The sequence below is a fragment of the Pseudorca crassidens genome, chromosome 16, assembly GCF_039906515.1.
Source record: "Pseudorca crassidens isolate mPseCra1 chromosome 16, mPseCra1.hap1, whole genome shotgun sequence".
In the NCBI taxonomy this organism is placed as follows: domain Eukaryota; kingdom Metazoa; phylum Chordata; class Mammalia; order Artiodactyla; family Delphinidae; genus Pseudorca; species Pseudorca crassidens.
Window position 1 is genome coordinate 76,676,420 of NC_090311.1, and position 18,231 is coordinate 76,694,650.

Here is an 18,231-nt window from a genome sequence, read left to right on the forward strand (position 1 = left end):
TATGTGGAATCTAAAATATGACACAAATGAACATATCTACAAAACAGAAACAGACTCACAGACATAGAGAACAGACTTGTGGTTGCCAAGGCTGGGGGAGTTGGAGGAGGGATGGATTGGGAGTTTGGGATTAGCAGATGCAAACTATTATATATATAGGATGGATAAACAACAAGGTCCTACTGTATAGCACAGGGAACTATATTCAATATCCTGTGATAAACCGTAATGGAAAAAAATACAAAAAGAATATATACATGTGTATAACGGAATCACTGTGCTGTACAGCAAAAATTAATGCAACATTGTGAATCAACTATACTTCAATAAAATTAAAAAAAAAAAGATTGGGTCACTCAGAAAAGAGGTTGGTCAGTCTGGGATGCAATAAGCAAAGAGCATCACCCCAGAACTGTTCTGCAGCCCAGGGGAGGGGTCTCTCTTACAGAGAGGCCAGGATAGTCCTATTTTACAGACAGCCTGATGAGACCAATGGTGCCTAAACTTAATCCTGCATCCACATCTCCTGGAGGCTTAAACATTCTGGATTCCTGGTACCACGTACTGAATCAATCTTTAGAAATAAAAATTTGAAGACATTTTAAAAAAGCCCTCAGGACATGGCATTACTTTCTTAGAACTGTTTGTCTAAAACAGTGCTTGAAACTGTAAATGGTGGATCTGTGGGTAGAGAAAGTTTTATTTTCCCTGTATATTCTTGCATACTGTTGGAATTAGTTTTTACCACATGCATTTCTTATTTTTATTAAGAAAAATTGGGGGTTATATGTTTTTCTCTAAATCTGTCCACACATGTGATTAACTGTGGCTACAGGAAATAGAATTATTATTGCAGCTGCCTACTCTTTACTTAGTGAACTAACATAGGCCATCCTTTCCTAGCTTTCCCATTCTTAGCTTTGTTTGTAAAACTCCCCCTGCCCCCTTTGGCTGGCGACTTAATTTGGACAATCTACCTGGCTGTGGTCTGGCATTTCTCCATGTCAAATTCTGGCCCTTTGACTCCCCACACTAATAGCCATAGTGGGCCAACAGTGGATCACTGCAGTTCCCTGTTCAGGTCCTGGAATGCCCTAGCTCTCCAAGCCCGCTTATTTGACATGTATGTGACTAAGATGGTCTAGCTAATTCCTCTTGCTAATTCCTGCTGACCAAGACTTTTGGATTATAATTTGGCTCCCCACATAGAGTTTTTCTATAGAGAAGAGACTATCAACTTGTTGCTTGAACTTTTAATGAGTAGAAAGTTGGTACTCTGACTGATACATCTGACTCTTAGGAGTCTGGTTAATGTGAGTCTGTCCTCAGGCAAATGATTCACTTTTACTTTCTAGACTGTAAAGTTGAAAACAAGACCATGGAATGAAGCTAAATTACCAAAGTAAATGTCTCCTTCTTTTTAGATCTCTCGTCAGCCACTTGGCCTCTCTTGGCAATATGTGCATCTCAATGCTCACCTTCATTCTATGATAGCACTAAGAATTTTGAGGAGGGGATTCCACCATATTTCATTAAAATGAAACATGGTCATGCTGTGAAAAGAGAGGTAGAGTTTTGTGGATGTGCTTAGTTAGGCTTAATAAGATACCAAAGTGAAAAAGAATACAATGCACAGTTCACCAGTGGGATTCTGATGTTGATTTTCCCAACCTTCTCCTTCATTATCAGAAGTTCTCACCAGAGGTAGCAGGGCCATGGCTGCTGTGGTGGAGTAGGAGGAAATGGGGTGACCAGCCACTCACAGGAGGCGGCAGCCTGTCAGATTACCATTCTGCGCCTGAAAAGGGAAGTCCTTTCATCTACCTTCCTTTTCAGAGAATCAGACTCAACCTGATCATAAGAGCTGGAGGAGCGATGCTGGGCAGCAAAAAGTGACACCGCTTTCTTCCGAGAACCTGAGTAATGAGGGAGGAAGGTGCCTGGTGCTACAGAAACGGGGACAGGGCACTTGCTAATTCTCAAGATTTAACGTTCTGTGACATTCCCCCCATCCACCTCCTAAACATACATTCCGGGGTTAATCATTGTTTATGCTGCCTTTAGGGGACACTGAAGAGTAACAGTTTCTAGGGACTGGTGAAGATCCTTATAAGATCTTTACCTTGGCCAAAAAAAAAAAAAAAAGGCGGGTGTGGGGAGAGAAACAGACACAGGGAGAGAAAAAGAGATAGAGGTTGAACTAGAGAGAAACAGATTATTCATTGAGAAGATGGGGTAAAGTAAGTACTTTAGAACAACTACTTAAGCAGGTTACTTCCCTAGGAGCACACTTTTTAGCTCAACCACCTGGAAAGCTTTTTCCAAAATACACAGGTCTTGATACCTTTCCTACAGTTTCTGACTCAAGGGATCTGGGGTTGGTCTTGAAGAGCTGTGGATTTACAGAGTTTTCCTGGTGATTCCTCTGGGCATTTGAGGCTGAAAACCACTCCTTTTGAGATGGATGCTCTTATATATGCCACGTCAGTCTCCCTGGCTCTCTAGCTGCAATCAGCTTTTTACCCTGGACTTGAAAACTTTAGATTACTTTTCAATTTCTTCTCCTACATTCTTGGTGAAGAGGTTCAAATTCTATCAGGTTATGGCTGGATTAATTAGATTCTCTGGCTCAAAACACCGTGATTCCAAATAAATAAGTAAGTAAAGAAAGAAGAAAAGAAATTTAAGTATGAATCATCACTGACTCTGCAAAACTGCAGCTACAGTGCCACCTGCTGTAAGTTATGAAACACTGGCAGTGAATTACGTCCCCCAGAAAACCTACAATGTTCTCTGAGACCTGAAGAAACAACCTGAAACAGTAAATGCGATGGGAACTCAGGATGACAGCAATAAAATACGACGTGAGTGAGGAAAACCTATCTCAGATGAGAATACTAGACTTCACTCTTTGAAAAAGAAATGCTAAGGAGACTGGCATAAAGAAAGGATTCTCAGGCTTCCCTGGTGGCGCAGTGGTTGAGAGTCCGCCTGCCGATGCAGGGGACACGGGTTCATGCCCCGGTCCGGGAAGATCCCACATGCCACGGAGCGGCTGGGCCCGTAAGCCATGGCCGCTGAGCCTGTGCGTCCGGAGCCTGTGCGCCGCAACAGGAGAGGCCACAGCAGTGAGAGGCCTGCGTACCGCAAAAAAAAAAAAAAAAAGGATTGTCTTTGGGGAATTAAAACAATGAAATCTGACCACCTGCTACTCCATAATTCTGTCTTGCTAGCTGTTTGGTTTTACTAAGCCTCCGCTTTTAATGAGCATTACTGTCAGTGATTACTTACATTTTAAGTGGCTGTGGCTTCTTCAAAACCTCCCTACACAAGCATTAGTAAGAGGCAATTAAAAGGGGTTTTTACATCTAAAATTGAAAGGTTAACCTAGGTAATGTGGCCTCTGACACAACAGTTGTTAACAACAATCAGCTGGAAATGGACTGTGCAAAGTACACAGACTCCTGTCTGGTTCGACTGATTGACAGCAGTACATAATTATGAAAGAGGTAGGAGCCGAGGTGTAGTCTGCATCCTGGAACTGACTTTTCTTTTTCAAGAAAGAAACACGTAAGATGCAAACTTATGATGCCTCCAACCTCACCTCAGCCAAAGGCAAGATCTGTTCATTGTTATTTGTAGAGACAGAAATACCTACAACAGAGCTGGTCAGAGGTAGTCTCACCCATATAGACAGAAATTCCTGAAACTGAACAAAATCCTGGCTGTAGCTCAGTCCCAAGCCCACAGATGAAAACATCAAGAAGCCAATTTCCTCATCCTAAAGTGAGGCAAGCTTCTCTACCTTCTTTATACATTTCCCTGTCATTGGGTAAAATCAACCAGGTAAAGGCAGTGGACTTCCTAACCCACCTCGTGTTCAAATAATGCATGGATTCTTCTCCTAATAAATCCACTGACAAAATTAACAAGAGCAGTGGAAGCATCCTGAGAGCAAGATGCAACATGTAGTCATATAAGAACACTATTAGGGCAAATTGAACAGGGTCAGATACGACTCATGATGTGAGAGTGAGAGATCAGGATATTTTGGGGGGTCATACTGTGGTAGGAGAGGTGAATCCAAGTCACACATTGTTCCCAGCGTGTAACCCAGGCCACTGCATGTCACCATCTGAAACCCTCCCTACTTTCCACCAATCTTGAGCGGTTCACTGAGCATCACACCCTCTGGGAATGAACAGGACAACTTTCTGACCTGAGGCTGGTGAATTTTGAGATTTAGACCCATTGGGGTGATTCTCCTGGAATATAAATGAATCTCCCCGGAGTCAGTGTAGGCACAAGTGCCTACCGTTAGCCCTTACTGACCCTCCTTTGCGCCTTGTTGCCTCCTCCAGCCCTCTGCTCCCCTCTCTGCATCCGGCCAGCCACTCCCCCAAGTCTTCAGGGTCATGGGACAGAGAGACAAGGTGGTATTAAAGGCAGCACACAGAAGAGGAGATGAAGGATCTCTAAAGTACCTTCCTCACTGGGCCTAGAATGGTAGGGTATGGATGTGGGGAAGCAGCGAGGGGGTGGCAAAGTGTCCCCTGTTAGTGACTCTGGTGGAGGTTACTACTAGTGACCGGTCAGTCTCCCGGCGCACAAGTTTTCTCTCTCCTTGACTTGTGGTCCTACTTCCTGTATGAACTCTTGTTAAAAGTTTCTTATGTATTCTTCCAGAAAAATAGTATGTGTATTCTAGCATATCTATTATATACATTCTAGCATATGTGTGTGTATCTTCTTGTACAGTTAGGATCCTTTTGATCTTTATTTTTCCCACTTAAGTATAATTTGTATGTCTTTCCATATCAGCACATACAGATTTCTCTACTATTTTAAAAAGCTACATATTTTCCATTATATGGATTTACCATAATTTATTTAATCAAGACTCTATAGATGATAATTTATATTATTTTCAATTTGTTATAGCAGCTAATGTCCTTGAATATAGCGAGGCATATTTGTGAATAAACAGGTCAGTTACTAGCAATGGAACTGACAAGTCAAAGGGTAAGTACACTTAAAAATTCAATAGCTATTATAAAATTTCTCTCAAATTGTTGTGTTATTTTAAATTCCCAACAGTGTTCATGAAGGTGCCAGCTTTTCAATCAATTCAGTAACTCTGGGTATTAACAAACTAAGATTTTGCAAACCTGATAGGTAAAGGTGGCAACTGATGGCTTTGGTTTGCCCTTTTTAAAGTATCAATATGATAGAGGCTGAGCATCTTTCCATATTTATAAGCTGATTCAACTTATTTTATAGTGAACTGTCTAGTCATATAATTTGCTTATTTTTCTATTGGCTTGTTATTTCTTCTCTCAGTTGTGACAAAGACTTTGTAAATTAAAGAAACTGGCCCTTTGTTATAGTGTTCAGTATATTTTTGCTAGCTTGTCATCTGCATTTAAGATTTTCCTTATAGTTATTCCTTTTTAAAGTAATTTTTTACGCTTACATGGATCCTAGGTTTTATGTCATATTCAGAAAGACCTCTCCCCATTAAAAAATTGTTGTTATGGGGCTTCCCTGGTGGTGCAGTGGTTAAGAATCTGCCTGCCAATGGAGGGGACACGGGTTCGAGCCCTGGTCCGGGAAGATCCCACATGCCGCGGAGCAACTAAGCCCATGTGCCACAACTACTTAGCCTGTGCTCTAGAGCCCACGCGCCACAACTACTGAAGCCCGCGCTCCTAGAGCCCATGCTCCGCAACGAGAGGCCACGGCAATGAGATGCCCACGCACCGCAACGAAGAGCAGCCCCCGCTTGCTGCAACTAAAGAAAGCCCGCGGGCAGCATCGAAGACCCGACACAGCAAGCAAGCAATAAATAAATAAATAAATAATGTTATTATTTCACAAGTCAAATCCTAACTTTCATTTTTCTCTTTCTTTTTTCACTGAAAGATTTATTTCATTTGGAATTTATTTTGATGTAAAGAACTTGGTTGGCATCCACTTTTAGCAGTTTCCTCCTAACAGCATGTTCATGGTACCAATACCACTTATTGAATTATTTTTCATTTCATAATTTCTAAGGCCACTTTTATCATACTTTTAATTTCCATGTGTATCTGAATCTCTTTCTAGACTGTATTCCATTGATCTGTCATTCTCTAGTACAAAAACTGTCTTAATTACTAGTCTTTGTAATATTAGTAGGTCTTTGTCACTACTCCTTTGAGATGTTTATTTTTTCTAGAGCAATTTTAGCATCATTATGTCCATCTCTTTTTACACCAGCCCCAACTGTATAGGTATCTCAATTTGGAGCTCACTGAAGGATTCATCTCTTTCCAGCTAGAGGTTAAATATTTTGTCTAATTTTCCCCTTCACAGTCTAGCATCTCATATATGGTAATTTCTGATTTGTCATATTAGAGATGCAGGTTATAGAAGAGTGATAAAGCAATATGAAATCTTTAACATCTGTTGATTTTAAAACCAAGACTAAAAGGGTAATTTAACCCAGGATACTCAATATAAAAGAGATATTTTTGGATTTCAGTAATTTCAGTTCAAGTCACTAAGGTGAACAAATACCTAAACCTTCTACAAGGAAATAATTTTACCTGCTCTCCTAGAATATATGAACAACAGGCTAAAGTGTTTACATTAATCCTTCCAGTTCTAAGGACTTTACTCAGGATTCTACTAATTATCAGGCTGATGCAGTAGATGTGCAAAATTGGCAGAAACAGTCCTTCATGTTCCACAAAAAATGAAAATCGTCAATTCTTTAAAAAGCCACACAACTTTCTGCTGTGTACACTATTTTCTATTTTTTCACTGTTAAAGAATGACTACACAATTCCTTGGGTTGAAGAAGCAGGAGAAGTTTTTTCATTCATAGGAGATCAAAGTGTATGAACTTACCGTTAGCATGTCATCACATTTCATGTCTGGTGTATCGCCATCTTCACTTTTATTGTAGAATTTTCGGAAAAAATTGAATGCCACGACAGTATATAGGTATACGACAACAGCTAATAAGCCAACGGTTAATACAAGCTGGAAAGCAATGTGACATTGAACATGTATTAGAAATATAAGTCAGTGGATTTACTGACTAAAAGCTAATGGAATCCACACCTCATACCTTTCTTATACCCCCAGTGGGGAAATCTATTTTCATAGTTGCTATATTTTATAAAGTTGCCAGTTTATTTTATGTAAAACTTGACTACTTAATTGGCTAATAAATGCATACAATAACATGAATAAAACTCTGATTTAGTTTCATATCCAAATTGATATTAATAATATTAATAAGCAGCTTAATATGTTCATGTTTCTATCATCTAAGTATTTGGTAGTAGATACTACATTAAACACATTCTCTCTTTTTATAAGTTCTATTCCCTTTAAATAATTTACATTCCTAACAAAAACTCTCTCATTTTTGTTATGATAGTAAGAGGGGTTGTAAATCACGTTTTCTTTCAATCATATCCTAAAACGAAATAGGAATTGTTTCTAACATCTGGAAATGCACGACTGTTAATAATATGTATCATAAATATTTAAAAAACTAAAACTAAGAAGTCTGGCTTTGTTAACATAAACCAATGATCAAAGGGAAAGACACTTTAATAACTAATAAATAACACTATTTTGAAGGCAAATTTTCTCAACGTATAAATAAAAGTCACAGTTTGAAAGGTCTTTTTTCAGCTCTATGTAATCTTTTTTAAATTCCAAACTATACTTTACATAATGTATATATATGCATATATATGTATGTATATATAAACATATATTTTATAGAATATATATGTGAATATACATAGAATTTGTATATGAATATGTATATTTTTAAAATATGACGTTCACCAAGGTGGTAAAAATATATTTCTGGTTCTATCCCAGAAGTTCTAAACACACTAAAATGCATTATTTTTTATGTCTACTTCCTCTGATTACAACATACCCCTGGTGTTCTTAACCGTGGCAGCATATACTAAGTCTTTTAAAAATCACTTCATAATTATCTGGAAAAAACATGTTGTCTTAATAGAGGGCTTAACTCACTTCTATAAATTAAGTATAAGGCCACTGTAAATTTCTGTGTGTTTTACCTATAAGGGCTATTTAAGCTCTATATATCTTTGCAAATGAAAATTTGATACCTCAAAAAGAGAAGGAATAAAGTTTAGAAATAAAAGTTTAGAAATTGAGAGTAGTGCCAGATGTTTTGTGTGCAAATACTCCACAGATTTAGCATCTCCAGTTCTTCGAACATACTGGGAGCTCAAAACCAATTTACTAATTGACCGATGAATATGCATAGTACACTTTTTGTCACCGGACTCATGATGTGCCATGCATATCATACTCATATTCAGAAACTAGAGTGACATATATAAGAACATTGTGCTGAAGTTTAGAAAAGTGAAGGTCATGATAATGCGAACTTAACCGTGGACACAGTTCAAGGTTTTGGGAAGGGCACTGATTTTAAAATACGCTGGATTATAAAATTCTGGAAAATAAGGACTCTCATTCTAAATAACTAACAGAATGTGTTACCTCCCACTGGACACTTGATAAATAGAGAATGAATTGAGAAGTTTATTAATGAAAGTTTTAACATTACAAATGGGTTGTATTAGAACATAAGCTGACTATCTGGAATTAAGCCAGCTTTTCTCCAAGTAAGCATGACCTTGTCACGTGTGAAACATATTATTCCTTTTGCCCAATTTAAAAGTGGAGAAAAGAGCCCATGAATATCCAGTTTTAAAATACTATATTAAATTAAGAATGTAGCATCTCAGGTTTTATTACTGATATAACTAGTGTGTTAGGATGTTGCAACATATTTTGGTTTAGCCACAGTATCAGATACAGCAAATATCATGTTAGGAACAAAATAATAACTACCTTCCTGAGTGTTTAATGTGCTTGAGCCTGTGCTAACACCTCCACATTTCTGTTTTTATTTAATTTTCACAAAACCCCTATAAGGTAGGTACTTTTATTGTACTCATTTTACAAAATGAGGGAGTTGAGATTTAAAAGAATGCTAAGTAATTTATCCAAGGTCACACAGCTCACCCATCAAGCCAAGACGTGAATGTAGGTCTCGGGGGCTCTCAAATTACGAATCTGCACGGTTTATAGGAGAAAAAGTATGGATCCTCTATTCGCAAAAGTCTTTAAAACTGTACACTGTCATTTGAGGTTTGGTGTTACTTCTGTTAGAATATCTGTTGCTTTTTCAGTTTTTGCAGGGGGAGGAAAACATAAAACTTTTACCTGTTTGCCATTGTGTGTTACTGATGACAAGATGGTTCTTAACGTCTTGAATCCCATAGCAATGTCAAGAAGATGAGCAGCAAAAAAAAAGTTGTTATAGTGTCCGAGAACGGACATGGCCATATACCAGGCAAGGTAGAGGAAGGACTATTAAGACAAAATGAGAGAAAATCATCTCAGAAAATAGAATACATACTATTGTCAAAAACTACTCTGCTCTCATTCTATGATAACCACTCCACTAACTTTATCTTCTTAGACTAAAGATTTATATAATTCCAATCAGTTATATCAGTTTGTTTGTGTATTTTATTTTGATGTAGCTGTTCTGCAAGGTTCAATGCCATTCTCTCCTTTATATCAGAGTGTCTCTTTTTATTTATCCTCCCACAGAGAAAAATGTATTGACTTACTACTCAACAGCAACTTACTAATGTCCACTATTGATAGTTTGGGCTGGATAATCCTTGGTTGTGGATGCCATCCTGTGCATAGTAGGATGGTTAGCTAGCAGCATCCCTGGTCTCTACTCACTAGCTGCCGGTAGTAGAACTCCCCCTCTCCAGTCATGACAACCAAGAATGTCTCCAGATGTTGCCACATGTGGCTGAGTTGGGGTGGCCTCCTTTTTATTCAGGGGAGTTGCTTCTATTGTTAGATGAGAAGTGAGCTGCAAGACACCTTACTAACAGTTGACAGTCCTAAAAGGTAACTCAAGACTTGATTTTGAATATCAGAGGGTTCTCTAAGGTACCCAGAGTTCTGGGCCCACGGCTGGGTGAGGCAGGGTGGGGACAGAGGCAGGAGTACTGGGGGGATGGGGGTCACAGGTCTTTAGGAGAATGGAACTAAGTTTCACTATAAAAGTGCTAAGATAAGAGCGAGATTTTCAGACTCAATGAGATATCCAAGGAAGAAAGCACGGCAGCAAGAACAGCAGAAGGCCTTAGGGGAGGTTTTTACGAGCCTTTCTGTAGGAGGAGTGAGAAGACGGTAGAAGAATTAAGAAGCAGTAATGAGGGGATGGGCTGAGGTCTAACAGCAAAAATTGTAGTCCATCGATTCAGCCATGTTTCATGATTCTCTCTAGCAACTTCCCATAGCCAGCAAATGGTAGCACAAAAACAACTGACAGTAACAGTTATTTAAACTGGAATTTCTAAGAATCAAAAATGTCATGCTATTGAGCCAATGAGGTAGTATGTGATTCTCTGCCTTGACAGCTGGTGGCTTTTAGTCATGGGCGATTTTTTCCATAATATTTGGATATATACGTGGGTCCTATGCCTAACTCAGAAGCTCTTATGCTCTTTGATAAAAGAGGGATCCATCAAGAAAAAGAGCACAGTAATTTAATGTACTTTACTTGGCAGAAACAAATGGATTGCAATTAATCTTAAAAAAGAACTTGAAAAAATTTATTTAGAACTTTCTAACATCTTTAAAAATTTTGAAGAATGCGACTGCTCAACTAAAATCTGAATGAAAATACACACGAATTTGCATCTCCATTTCATTTTCTCGTGTAAATATATTTTAATTTTTCAGCTACTGAAAGAAATGGAATGAGATATGGGCTGATTAATCATATATTTCTCTGGGTCTTTCTCAGATGTGGTCAGTATTAAACGAACTGATATTTAAGTAGCTTTCTTTTTTTTTTTTTTTTTTTTTGCAGTACGCAGGCCTCTCACTGCTGTGGCCTCTCCCGTTGCGGAGCGCAGGCTCAGCGGCCATGGCTCACAGGCCCAGCCGCTCCACAGCATGTGGGATCTTCCCAGACCGGGGCACGAACCCGCGTCCCCTGCATCGGCAGGCGGACTCTCAACCACTGCGCCACCAGGGAAGCCCTTAAGTAGCTTTCTTAAATAGCCATCTTTTCAGCCACTGAAGCCCAACAAACTCATCTAATCAGAGTGCGTTTTACTTTGTGGTAATGAAGTTGGCTTACATTGTCAGTGAAAACGACTCCTAGTTTCCACATCTGATACTTCACATCAATAGAGTTCAGCCTGGAAAGACAAAAAAGAAGAATTTGTAGATATGTACATGAAGCAGAGACTCACAGGCTTGCAAAAGCCTGCTGTCATTCACTCTCCATGGGGCAGAGCTGGCAACCATCTCAGGAGATGAGTTCTAGTTCAGGAGCCCAGCTGAGAGCTCTGTTGGAAAATGTGCACCAGAGTTTTGTGATTTTTTTTTTTTTTAAAGAGGAATCTTGGAAAACAAAACAAAGCATCACTATGTCTCTATTACTTAAAAATAGTCTTTTCTTTTTGACCTTTTCTTTTCCTATATTAAATATAAAATAAACACTTTCTATGTGACAATTATTCCTAGAAACTACTAAATTAACATAGGTATATCGAAAGTTTCCTCCCTAACTTTCATTATATATTCATAATTGCATCCCAACAGAATAATTTTTAGTTCAACTAATAAAAACTTGCATAAATGTCCACACTTGTTTGACAACTGTACTGATTTTGCCAATAAAAGGGCTTATTCATTTTGTTTTTTCCTATCGTTTTCAGAAATGCCCCTTCTCTACTTCCTTCTCTATCCAAGAAGGAATTTAACCCTTCCCCTTGGTTCCCATAGTGCTTTGTAGACACCTCCCTTTATAATCGTTTCCCATGTTGTTTTGCAGGCATAAGTGTGTGTGTATGTATGTGTATTGATGCCTTCCTCACCAGTCTGTGAAATCCCCAGCACCAAGCATGTTATATCATACATTGAACGTCTCTCAATAATGTTGAATGAGTGAATCAACATAAATAGTCATGATCTTTGCAGATTAAAATATACATGTATTAAAATATACTAATTTTTAATTTTCGTTTTTTTCCAGAACTTGTCACCGGTTTATGGGGCTAGAAATTATAATTTTGTTAGCCTTTGCAACATTCCAGTGAATTGATATGATAATAATATAATTTTAGTGTTATTTTCAAAAAGGCTTCTCTAGACTTACTGTTTTAGTCTTTACTTCTTTAATCATTTCTTTTAATTAGGTCAATCTTAAATTACAAGTGCAATGATAAACAGTTGATAATCTAAGCTGACTTCTTAGGAGACTTTTCCCCTTAGAGTTAAGGTTTAATTTTTTTAAGGAACTAAAGCAGTCTTTGAGTTATAATTAATTTTATTATTAAATAATATTTTTTAAAATTTCATGAATATTTACAGTGGGTTTCAATATAAGAATACTTTTTCTTAAAAAAAGAGAGAGATGAAAAAAAAATAAACCCATTGGATAATTTGCATGAGAGCATGATTATTTCCCATGAAAGCAATCCAAAACAAAATAAGGGTTTTTATCAGGATGTCTGAACTTCCCATGGTCGTTTCTAACTTATTTAGAAGTTTGTTCTTATGATTAGTTGTTTTCCATCCCTGTCATGCATTAGGGTAGCAAGTTTCCTACCAACAGCATTAAGAGTATTTTGTAGTATACAATACTCTTTTCTCACCAGTAGTGGCAGTGATGCTGTTTGGGTGGAGCTGGCTCCACCCCCAGGGATGGAGCACAGCTGATCTAGGCCAATCAGGGCATGGCATTAACCTGGCCACAGGGCTTGGTTCAGGGGTAAACTAGAAGCCAGAAGCTGAGGAGTTTTGCTAGATGGTTTTGAGATTATAAGCTCTCCTCTCACTCCATAAAGACACACATGAAGAAGCATGCAGGCTTTCTGGCTGCTGGCAGCCATTCTATCCCCAGGAGGTGAACTGGCCACTTGTTTAAATATGCACATACCAAGCCCTATATATCTGATTGATAGATAAATACATGCACACATAGATACATGAATCATCCTTATATGCAAATGTTCACATTAAGATACTATTCATATAGAAAACAGATAATCTTTGAAAACTCAATCCTTCTAAACACTTTAATAAAGGAACACTACATGTAAATCTTTTCCTAGGAATGTGTGTTATTTACTAGATCTTTATTCTTCTAATTTTATTATCCATATTTAAAGGTATTAATAAAAGCCACATTAATTTCTTGGTACTTTGCCAGGGGTCAAACCTGCAAACATTTACTATGTAAAACAGTGGAAAATTCCACTAATTTAAAACTGTTCATAGTAAAAAAACAGTCTAAACTTTCCTTCTATTTTATCAGACATTTTCTAGAGTCACAAATATGACCATGGAAAATGCATAATTCAGTAAAACTATTTAATTCTACATTGGTTATCAGGGATCTGAAAATGCTAGTAAGAAACTCAGCAGCCCCCCTCTCACCACAGTCCTTACGTGATATTCTAACATAAGGGCCTGAATGCCTAAGGGCTGCCAACTGTGTTTCATCTTACGTAGAGTGACCACATTCCTTTAAGAACCACATTTGTTTTCTTAAAGTACTCAGGTAATATTTTAAATTTAAATTCATAACTTGCTATATATTTGCTTATCTAACTACTTTTGAACTGGGTTCACATTATCTTTAAAGACCCAACTAGCTCTAACAAGGTTTCAGAGAGATAAAAAGTATAAAAGAGATCAGCCAACATGTTGTTTTTTAATGCTAGCTAAAATAGTTATCTAAGACAAACTAACATTGCTCTACAGAACCTTAAATATTTATGTTTTCAGAGAAATCGTCACATACCTAATTGACTGATACCTTAAATACACAGATAAGGGAAGGTAACGATTACGTTTTTTTCTAAAATCGTTAAGTGGCTACAATAAGAAATTACATTTTAAAAAGCATGTAGGCTTTACAACTGTAATTCTAGAATTATAGTTGATTAAATTTGCAAGACAGATACAGATGTGTATATATATATATATATATATATATATATGTATACTAACACTACACGTGCATGTGAAATTCAATCTCAGGTGAATTCAGTTCAACTGGTTTACATCCTTCTAATTATATCATATTATTCCATGCGAGCACTGTATAAGAGTGCCTCATTTTAAAATGAACTTTCCAAGTAATAGTATACTAAGTATACCAAGTCTTTGCTATTTAAATAAAACACAACAATTAAAAGAATATGAACTTATTTCTAATAAAAGGTCTACATAGCTCCCTTTTCCAAAATTAAGAAAACTAACTTCTTGGCAAACAGGAAGCATTAACGAGTCAAATATTATGCTTTTGCATCTTTGACTTCAACTTAAGTGGCATTTAGGGATAAAGAGGCACATCGATAAAACAAATCTTTTCTTCTTGCTTTATGTAAATAATGAAAAAGTCACCTTGAAAAATTAATAGATTACATCTGCTGATTCCATAGTGCAAAAATACCCGGAAGTACAAAAGCAGACTTTATATATTCTCTGTTTCTCTCGTCTCTATTCCTCTGACGCTGAAGGAAAGGAAATCAGTGCACTAGCAAGTTCAGAAGTGTATTACTTTTTCCTCCTTTCCACCTAGACCTCGGATAGAGCAGAATGAACACTCACACGGCCGACAGGGAGCTGTCTTTCTTTGGCTTCTTCTTTTCCCGGGCATCGCTGAAGTCCAGGGCAGCTTTGTCCATGCCAAGTAACTCGCTGATTCTGTCTCGGCCATAGAACTCTCCATATTTATCCATAACCTGGGGCAAGAAAAGAAGCATTTTACTGGCCTCCACCAGTAAGTAATCTCATCTGTATGTGCACATACAAACATCTAATTATTTTTATACATAGTATATATCGGTCTTACTTTCAAGTTCACTTAAACATCTAACTTAACGGCTCATGTTCTGTGATCACACTGCTTACGGTCTTAGTGAACTTATAGCGTTTTAAATAATGCCTAGCTGAAGAACAAGATTTCTTATGCAAGAGAGAAAGGCAGGCACAAAAGAGGACAGGCTCAAGCAAATGGGTAAAGAGGTGGGAGAAAATGGAATAAAGTAACTGCTACCAAATTCATCCCGTGTCAGGAATTATGCTAAGAGGTCCAACTTGCTTTTCCCTCATGGGACTGTCATAATATGTTAAGTTTCCTGTTGTTAGCATCCTACTCTGCAGATAAAGAAATTGATCTTGGAGAATGTAACATGCCCAGTCTCAGCTTGGCAAGAGATGGGGTGAGGACACATCCAGGCAAGGCTGACTCCCAGCAAAGATCTTCTGCGTAGAGCACGGCATGCCACTGGGTTTGCCCATGACATGCTGGTATCCCCTCTGTGGTCTCCAGAGCAAACATTCAACTCCCCCCATAGTATCCTGACTCCAGCCATTCTTCAACAACACCTGAACCTGCAGCCTTGTCACCATCCACAGGTCCTCAGTTTAATTCTTACCTAGAATGGATTCCTTGTCCATCGTTAGAATCACTTCTTTGCAACCCCCCTTGGCTTCCTTGCCCCTCTCTCTTCTGTCACGTTTGTCTGGGCTTTGCCCAGATGTTGGGTTTTTAGATCAGGGCTTAGATGTGGGCTAACAGATCACCTGTGAGCTCAGTACCTCTGTCTCTGATATAGCGACTCTTGGCCTACAGTTTATATACCATGAGGATCCCGTACATCATTGAAAATGGAGGCAACAGGAAAAGTAATGAAAGAAACGCAGGAGGAGAGAGAACGGGCAGCAAGAGAGGAAAAGGAAAGCAAGGAACAGGAATATAGGAGAAACAAAGGAACTGAGAACCAGCGAAAGAGGAGGGGGAACGTTAAAGTAAAATATTAGAGTGGATGAATAGAAAGAAAGTGGATAAATAGAAAGAAAGAAAGGATTAGCAGAAATAAAAATGAGCTTTTTCTGAATGTATACAATCAGGTAAATTAAAAGAAAACATAAAAGAGCAACGGTAGTGAAAAAGCCTATGAACGTACACTATTTAGGTTCATTAAAACAATTTGTTTTCCATTATTCTCACAGCACTGAAAATGGGCTGGGCTGATCTGAGTGGGAGTTCTTTAGGGGTTGTATTCTCACCCAGGAGAACAAACTGGACCTCAGAGCAGGAACGCTATGGACTGTCTCAGCTGCAATTACAATCTGTCTATTTATTTGACTCTAGATATATCGTGTCCTTCAGAGAAACTCTTGCTTTAATAACTTAGAAACTGCTTCTTTATACTGTTAAATAATTACTAAGAATAAAATATTCAAATTATCTATTTTACGTTACTTAAAAATTATTCTTTCAGAGCTCTGGTCTAATTAGGATGCACTCATCTGCATTCGTGCAGTGCTACTACTGTGTGGTCACAAGGGGACAAAAACTTGCACCAAAATGAAAATCAACAAACACACTGCTTCTTCCAACTAGGAAGTCTTGGGGGGGGGGGGTTTGTTTTGTTTTGTTTCTGTTTTTTAAAATGTGCTTCATTTTAAATAATGTACTTGATTTAAATTCTTGGCAAACTCTCTATCTCCCCTCAGACTGGTAACAAAAAATCTGCAGTTGCCAATCACCGGCCCCCCTATGAGTAGTTCTCAACTGGTGGAATCAAAGGGAAAAAGACCACTTCGTTCGGCAGACATCTGTGGCCATTCGCCCCAGACCGCATACACTGGAGCCATGGCTCATTATGGTACGTGGCATGAAGTGATTCAGTCTGGCAGTTGGAGGGTTCAAGGAATAAGAAGGAGCTACAAAGTAATGATTACTGTATTTTACAGTGTACAAGTACTGGTACATGCATTATTTTTTTAAAAAAAGTGACCTACGTTAAATCCCGTGTGGTAGGAAGAGCAGAGATAATCCTTGTCTCTCGTAACCAGAGCCGACATAGGTGCCAGAGTCCGTAGCTGAACTCCTACTTGTGTTCTATCATGCTCTGATGCAGTGCGCATCAGAAGAATAAAACTTTATCAAAATACGAAGGTCTTTGAAGTTTATATAAAAGTAAATAAAATTCAGTCCTTTGTTGGTATACAACAACTTTACTTTTTTATTGTAAGGGAGGATCCCAGCCCTGGTGACTTAAGCTGTCTTATCAGAAAAAGAGCCTTCCGTCAACCTCAGTTACCCGAACAATCTCAGAGAAAATTCTTACCAATTCTTGTTAACGTACAGACTGAGCACTGTTTAGTCACCTGAGTCAGATGACAGGTGGGTGAGCAATGCTTATTTATTTTTTAGCTGCAGAGCATGGACCTCTTATGAAATTTTTGAAATTCATATTGAATCCCATTTCCATTTTGAAATGACATTAACAGACAAAGCACGCCTCAGTATCTCAGCCTACGTATGAGCCACAGCAGATTCAAATCTGAATTGCACTTTAGGAAAAAAATAGAAAATTTAAGCCCACCTTTCTTTTAACAAATTTGTCCCAGTAGTTGTTGGGAAATGACCTAAAAGATATAAAAGCATAGAAGTAAAATAGTATCATTTTTAAAAAAATGATAAATAACAATATATTTTTTTGAATAAATGAAATACTTAAAATAATATGTGAACATATATTCTTCCATTCACAAAAATTACAATGACTTTTCCCCATCTTATCCCATAGTTTTTCTATCATAAGTATATTAAATATTATTTTAAGTGTTAATATATACATGTAAATCACAGAAGAGACTATGGGCTAATATTTTAATGGAGATGAATATGAGCATATTTAATAAGCAGTCTGGTTATATTTTTTCTTTATGTATAATGTGTTAATGTATACATTTCTTTGTCAATTGTCTATAAAAATTAAAGTATCTAAAACTGTCATTGTTTTTCCTAGGAAGTAAAAAAAAATCTCATTCCCACTAGTTATCCTTAAGGAAACTGAGCATAACACCATCACATGACTCCAGCATCTTAACTAATATAGAGTTCACCTAAGGGGACAGACTTGATTCGAGTTAGAGTTGCTAAACAAAATATTGAGCATTTAGAGTAAACATTTATAACACACAAACAAATCATCCCCATTTGGAAACCCAGAACTTGTTAGAAATCGTAACTCTTTAAGAATTAGCAAAACTAATCACAATAAAAGGAAGCTATTTCACGCTTGAGTATTACAAACTACAGAAAAATATTGTATC

General features: G+C 37.7%; 1 protein-coding gene across 1 annotated transcript in view; it reads right to left on the bottom strand.

Moving 5' to 3' along the window:
- RYR2 (ryanodine receptor 2) overlaps positions 1 to 18,231 on the bottom strand; it is a 721,598-nt gene that overhangs the window by 19,356 nt on the left and 684,011 nt on the right. The window contains exons 95-99 of the mRNA XM_067710999.1: positions 17,499 to 17,541; positions 14,710 to 14,843; positions 11,225 to 11,285; positions 9,274 to 9,420; positions 6,892 to 7,026 (exon numbers count right to left, since the gene is read on the bottom strand). Coding sequence (XP_067567100.1) covers positions 6,892 to 7,026; positions 9,274 to 9,420; positions 11,225 to 11,285; positions 14,710 to 14,843; positions 17,499 to 17,541 — 520 coding nt within the window. The remainder of the gene's footprint in view (positions 1 to 6,891; positions 7,027 to 9,273; positions 9,421 to 11,224; positions 11,286 to 14,709; positions 14,844 to 17,498; positions 17,542 to 18,231) is intronic.